At 28.6% G+C, this 6971-nt stretch overlaps 2 protein-coding genes and 1 long non-coding RNA gene across 3 annotated transcripts in view; 1 reads left to right on the forward strand and 2 right to left on the reverse strand.

Annotated features, from left to right (window-relative positions):
- Positions 1-6971, reverse strand: part of LOC111630668 (40S ribosomal protein S2) — a 27402-nt gene continuing 20431 nt past the window's right edge. Inside the window, exon 5 of the mRNA XM_023374808.1 lies at positions 1-221. Within this exon, the coding sequence (XP_023230576.1) occupies positions 58-221 (164 nt within the window). The 3' untranslated portion in view covers positions 1-57. The remainder of the gene's footprint in view (positions 222-6971) is intronic.
- On the forward strand, positions 2226-4813 carry LOC111630669. Its single transcript, XM_023374809.1, has 3 exons — positions 2226-2437; positions 3910-4047; positions 4123-4813. The coding sequence occupies exons 1-3, from the start codon at positions 2332-2334 to the stop codon at positions 4401-4403; spliced, it is 525 nt and encodes a 174-aa protein (XP_023230577.1). The 5' UTR covers positions 2226-2331; the 3' UTR covers positions 4404-4813.
- LOC111630670 lies at positions 5956-6579 on the reverse strand. The gene is made up of 2 exons (XR_002757566.1): positions 6302-6579; positions 5956-6226 (listed from the first exon to the last, which is right to left on the reverse strand). It is a non-coding gene; the product is annotated as an uncharacterized LOC111630670 (long non-coding RNA).

Here is a 6971-nt window from a genome sequence, read left to right on the forward strand (position 1 = left end):
TTTTATTTTAAATCAATTTATTTGCGGAAAGTCTTCGACGTTTCACAATGGACCAAATCAGTCTGTGGTTTCTTGACGCGGGGCGCCTCCGACAGATCGGTGATTAATCATCAGATGGTCGGTGAATTCCTGGTAAGGAGATTTGGTCAGTACGGTTTCCTTCCACAGATCCGGAGTCAGGTAACTGTAGGTTTTCTGAATTGCCAGATAGGTAGCTTTAGCTAAAATAAAAAATAAAAAATTGCATTAATTATATGGTGTTAACAAAAATAAATAATTATTTCATTAATATAGCTAAAAATCATTTTGTGTATTATCGATAAGTTACTAAATTAGCTGTTTTCTTTTAATTACAGCTCAAAAATTTTATAAATAATTTATTTTTAATCTAAAAAGTAAGATGTGAAAATAAACAATACATTTATTTTAATGATTTCTGAATCTGTATTGCAATTTTAGTAACATTCACAATTACTGTCATGCCAAAAAAACTTGCAAGCTATACAACACCAAAATACATTAACACACAACCTCTGCAATGTATTTTCTGTCTGTATTTGATTTAGAAAAATATACAGGGTGGCACACAACAGTAGTGCCAGTCTGGTGCTACTGTATCAGAGTGAGCAAACACGTCATCTAAATGAACATTCAAGTCCCTTATTGTGTAGACTACATTGGCCACAAAATCACTAACATTGATATCACCAGGTGATAAGCAGTTGGATCCTGTGTTTATTACTATATCATTCCATGTTTTCGCTAAGCTAAGGGCTTTCACATGCACCACTCTGTTTAAACACCTCAATCCTTTTAAGTCAGATACCATGATTTAAATTTGACTTGTTTAGTGAAGAGAATTTGAAGCAAATAACATATATATACATCATGACATATGGTTACGTTACGGAGTTTATAACTCGACCCTAAATATTGCGCTTCTAATTCTAACCATAAAATTCTTGTTTTGTTATCTTTGTAAAAAGCTTTTCTTTACTTATAAACAATTACTTCTGTACTGTCTTATTCCTTAGATTTTAAAATTAACTTTTTAACAGTAAATCCCCTTAAAAAAAAAAAAAAAACATTTTACTTTAATGTTGCTGAAAACATATTTTTAAATTTTACTATAAAAATTAAACACGAATTATTTGGAAGGAATAAAATATCTTAAAATATAAAAATTTTAAGTATTAAGATGTACATAAACATTGACTGCGGCTGCAATGCTATAACCTTGAGACATTGTGAAATCAAACTATGGCTACGTTGCTAGTAATTTTTTATGTAAAAAATAGCTTACACTTTCTCAGACCACAGCATTTTTTTCTGCAAAAACTATTGCATGTCATCTAAGTTCATAAGGTATAAATTTCAGTTTTTTTTTTTTTTTTGAAATTTTAAAGTAGAAAAAGTTGAATAATAGGTGCTTTCATGCCTTTGAGACTCCATTTGACTCCTGAGCACACACACACACTGTATCTAATGTAGCGATGTCCAACCCGCGGGCCTGCATGCGTCCCATTCAATGTTTTTGTGTGGCCCTTTTAAAACAGTAATTATCTTGTATATATTTTTATTTCAATGAAATATCACATATATAGTTATGTACATTAATATGATGTATAACACCTTATCATGTACAGTACACTCAGAAATTAAAATAGTTATTAAATATTTTTAAACAAAGCTTCAAATGTATTACATATAATATATATGTAGATACAGTACNCTGGTATGGCCTACTTTGAATGTCACTGGTATGGCCTACTTTGGGCATCGCTGGTCTGGCCTACTTTGAATGTCACTGGTATGGCCTACTTTGAGCATCACTGGTCTGGCCTGTTTTGGGCATAACTGGTAAATTAAATACGAAATTATTCTTGTATTTCTTTAATATAATTTCTAGTGTAATAATATAAATAAGAGATAATACAAGTGTGGATCAAGAAATAACCATCCAAACTCCAACAGCATCGAATCTCGTCCGGGCTGGTTATTTACTGATCCATCCATATAATATAAATAATAATATAATATAATAATATAAATAAGATATTATAACAAAGGATACAATTAGGATCAATTCAAAATGTTATTTTTTTTATGAAACCATTCATAAATATTTAAATTAAACGAAGCAAAATTGTAAACAAAGGTTGTGAAATATAAAAATTCTCATACAGAAATATAAAAATAAAAACATCAGTCAGCAGAGGACAAAGTTCTACTCACTTCCCGCTTTTCAATCTCCTGACTCGTCCGGTCCATTCTATATAAGAACAGTTAGTAGGGGGATTTAGTAGGATGTACAATTAACCTTTTTTAAATATGAGAACTGTTATAGTTGTAACGTTACTTACACTCTGCTGCATCTGGTGTCAAGCAATTCATCCCAGTAGCAAAAATAAATTAGATAAAAAACACGATTTCGATGGTAAGATCTTAATTTTAATACCTTAAAAATACCTTAAAATCCTAATTAAATACCCTAAAATACGAGATTTTTCACTCCTTTGTGGTGATGTGCCTAATGGCGGTCATCTGTCGGCTAGTTTTTAAGGATTTGCTTGTTAATTTTTGACTATTAATTAACATTTTATCTAACTTTAATGTTAATTAATCATTTGTAAACATAAATTCGTCTTATTTATATGGCTTAATCTAAATTATTTTACTAATTAGAATTAAAAATGTTTAATGCGGTTCCATAGGCGTTACAAGCGAATTAATCCACGTAACTTCAATTATTTTAATATGTTTAACTCCAAATTTTCATATTGTTAATGTGTTATAGAGACAGCTAATTAGAGAATCTTATTAGTGAATTTAATGTTATAAACCTCATAATAATTTAATTTTTAGTAAACTTTAATTAAATATTCTATGCATTGCATCAGTTAATAATCGCGGATTGGCATTTAGCTCTTGGATAAATTAATTTTCTTGTAAAACTAAACATTTGAGGCTATTTTTGCTAATTAAATGTTAATCTAGACAATTTGAGATATCCAAAATTGCGGTTTGGAGCTAAATAAATGCTTGAGAAGTGTTCAAAATTAGGAAACGTTACTTAAAACTCTACGAGTGTGAGAAATTAACGCCATATTAATTTCATGAAATCGTGTTTCTCGAACCCATAATATCATATTTTCTAAAATAATAATATTAGAAATTGTATTAGACGGGTTTAAAATAAATTATTTTTAGTTTTTCTACCAATAAGTAGATCGCGAGACAGAAATTATCAGGATCGTGTAGCGTATAAAAAATCTAGCTGAATAAAAGTTTAATGGGCATGTAATGTCAGTATACAGATTCGTAATTATCCTACAGGATTACATTAATGAGAAGAAATATCATTTATCTTTATTTTATAAATATTATTTAAGTACAGTCGAATAACTCTAAACGGCGGCCATTTTTTTTCGGATACGTTAAATAAAAGTGCATACAAAACAGCCATTTTTCGGGAACGTTTAACGAAAATGCATACAAAATAAGTACCATACAATAGAAATTTTCTTATGTTCCCGTTAGTGGCCGTTGTTTAGAGGTTTGAATGTATAGAGGTATTTAAAAAATGGTAAAAGAAACCGTTCATACTTTTTAATGCGGATATTGTTCAAAGTCTAAGTTTAAATCTTTGTTTAGATAAATATAAATGATAGTGATCAGTATTTCTATAATAAATATTATTTTCTTATACTAAGCTATCGAGAAGACAAGTTTCTCAAGGTTGAAGAATATTAAGATATAGCAAAAAAAGTGATACCAAAATGCTTAGTTTTATTAGAAAATTGTGTAAATTTTCAGTAAAAACATTGTCTAAATTGTGTCAACAACTTAAAATTTAAAATATTTAGAAGTAATGGAGTATTGATAAACCCTGGTTTATTATATTTTTAGTATATTTGGACGCCTTAGACAGTGGAGAAGGTCACTGGCTCATTAGAATAGACGAAGAAGAGAAGGATATAGACACTAGTGGAGATGAAGAAATCACCGAATTTAAACTATTGCCAACCCCTCCACTAAAGAGGAAAGGTAATTAATTAATTAATTAACCTTAAAAGCTTGGAAATAACTTAATTAAGTTGTTAATTATTATTTATATTTTAGATAAAAATAAGAAAAAGAAAGAGGTGTGCTGTAAATTGGGTCGCTTAGCAGGTGATAAAGGGTACATATGTTTCGCTGATTTGTACTTGGCCAGGATAATTGAGAGGAACAGAAATAGGGCACAGAGTAAAATGAGGCTCTCTACTAACGAAAACATCAAGAAATCTAAAGAAAAAGTCATGAGAGCCTTCAGTAGGTGCGTTAAAGGAATGAAAGGTGTATTTAACAAGTGCTGTTATGAAACATCTATGAAGTTAGATGAGAAAATGAAGAGAATATAAATAATTTTTCATACAATAGTTTATTTTTCTGTTAACAGAAAAGAATATAAATATAATTAAATGAATTATTTGGTTTCTGTTTAGTTAATTCACACTTTTATTTCGCCTCTTCTGGGGGTAGAAGTCACAACAAACTGCTTGATTAGATATGCTTACTACTAAGCATTGATTAGAAATATATTTTTATGAATGAGATTTTGTCGAATATGCAAAAATTTCTTGAGATAAAAAAGAATTTCGATAGACAGGAAATAAGAAAATGTGAGGAAACGTGAGGAATTAAAATGCAGAAACGGCATTTATTTGAATATTCATCATTTTATTTTTAAACCTCTTTTGAAATCTTTCAACCAATTTTTAAAAAAAAATATATTTTTTTTCGACTGATAATTTTTGTTATTTATCATTTCTTCGTGTAAAAATAATTATGAAAAAGTATAATTAATTCCCTGATGAAATTAAATATTTTGACATTTGATTTGTATCCTGAGAAATAATCGAAGATGCAAATAATAATAATAATAATAATAAATAAATAATTGAAACATATTGAAGTCTGTATTAATGTTTTAATCACTTCTCATAGCTCAAACCATTAAAAAAAAAATACATTTTGAGATCGAATTGAATTAAAATAAAATAATTCCAACACACAATAAAAATGACTTTAACATATAGTCGACCCCCGTATAAGATCATTGATTATTCCGTTTTATATGAATTCCATGTTGTACGAGTCACTTAGATTTTACAAATACGTGAGCCGTTCACAGCCCGGTACACGTATTTGTAAAATTTAAGTGACTTGTACAACATGGAATTCATATAAAACGGAATAATCAATGATCTTATACGGGGGTCGACTATATGTTAAAGTCATTTTTATTGTGTGTTGGAATTATTTTATTTTAATTCAATTCGATCTCAAAATGTATTTTTTTTTAATGGTTTGAGCTATGAGAAGTGATTAAAACATTAATACAGACTTCAATATGTTTCAATTATTTATATATTTATTATTATTATTATTATTTGCATCTTCGATTATTTCTCAGGATACAAACCAAATGTCAAAATATTTAATTTCATCAGGGAATTAATTATACTTTTTCATAATTATTTTTACACGAAGAAATGATAAATAACAAAAATTATCAGTCGAAAAAAAATATATTTTTTTTTAAAAATTGGTTGAAAGATTTCAAAAGAGGTTTAAAAATAAAATGATGAATATTCAAATAAATGCCGTTTCTGCATTTTAATTCCTCACGTTTCCTCACATTTTCTTATTTCCTGTCTATCGAAATTCTTTTTTATCTCAAGAAATTTTTGCATATTCGACAAAATCTCATTCATAAAAATATATTTCTAATCAATGCTTAGTAGTAAGCATATCTAATCAAGCAGTTTGTTGTGACTTCTACCCCCAGAAGAGGCGAAATAAAAGGGTGAATTAACTAAACAGAAACCAAATAATTCATTTAATTATATTTATATTCTTTTTCTGTTAACAGAAAAATAAACTACTGTATAAAAAATTATTTATATTCTCTTCATTTTCTCATCTAACTTCATAGATGTTTCATAACAGCACTTGTTAAATACACCTTTCATTCCTTTAACGCACCTACTGAAGGCTCTCATGACTTTTTCTTTAGATTTCTTGATGTTTTCGTTAGTAGAGAGCCTCATTTTACTCTGTGCCCTATTTCTGTTCCTCTCAATTATCCTGGCCAAGTACAAATCAGCGAAACATATGTACCCTTTATCACCTGCTAAGCGACCCAATTTACAGCACACCTCTTTCTTTTTCTTATTTTTATCTAAAATATAAATAATAATTAACAACTTAATTAAGTTATTTCCAAGCTTTTAAGGTTAATTAATTAATTAATTACCTTTCCTCTTTAGTGGAGGGGTTGGCAATAGTTTAAATTCGGTGATTTCTTCATCTCCACTAGTGTCTATATCCTTCTCTTCTTCGTCTATTCTAATGAGCCAGTGACCTTCTCCACTGTCTAAGGCGTCCAAATATACTAAAAATATAATAAACCAGGGTTTATCAATACTCCATTACTTCTAAATATTTTAAATTTTAAGTTGTTGACACAATTTAGACAATGTTTTTACTGAAAATTTACACAATTTTCTAATAAAACTAAGCATTTTGGTATCACTTTTTTTGCTATATCTTAATATTCTTCAACCTTGAGAAACTTGTCTTCTCGATAGCTTAGTATAAGAAAATAATATTTATTATAGAAATACTGATCACTATCATTTATATTTATCTAAACAAAGATTTAAACTTAGACTTTGAACAATATCCGCATTAAAAAGTATGAACGGTTTCTTTTACCATTTTTTAAATACCTCTATACATTCAAACCTCTAAACAACGGCCACTAACGGGAACATAAGAAAATTTCTATTGTATGGTAGTTATTTTGTATGCATTTTCGTTAAACGTTCCCGAAAAATGGCTGTTTTGTATGCACTTTTATTTAACGTATCCGAAAAAAAATGGCCGCCGTTTAGAGTTATTCGACGGAGAGAAAAGATAAAGAG

The sequence above is a fragment of the Centruroides sculpturatus genome, unplaced genomic scaffold, assembly GCF_000671375.1.
Source record: "Centruroides sculpturatus isolate CEXI.00-Female unplaced genomic scaffold, Cexi_2.0 scaffold575, whole genome shotgun sequence".
NCBI lineage: Eukaryota > Metazoa > Arthropoda > Arachnida > Scorpiones > Buthidae > Centruroides > Centruroides sculpturatus.

Coding starts and splice junctions, on each gene's coding strand:
- LOC111630669 (XM_023374809.1), top strand. CDS start 2,332: ATGAGAACTGTTATAGTTGTAACGTTACTTACACTCTGCTGCATCTGG. Junction 2,438..3,909: donor TAAAAAACACGATTTCGATG/GTAAGATCTTAA, acceptor TTATATTTTTAG/TATATTTGGACGCCTTAGAC. Junction 4,048..4,122: donor CCCTCCACTAAAGAGGAAAG/GTAATTAATTAA, acceptor TTTATATTTTAG/ATAAAAATAAGAAAAAGAAA.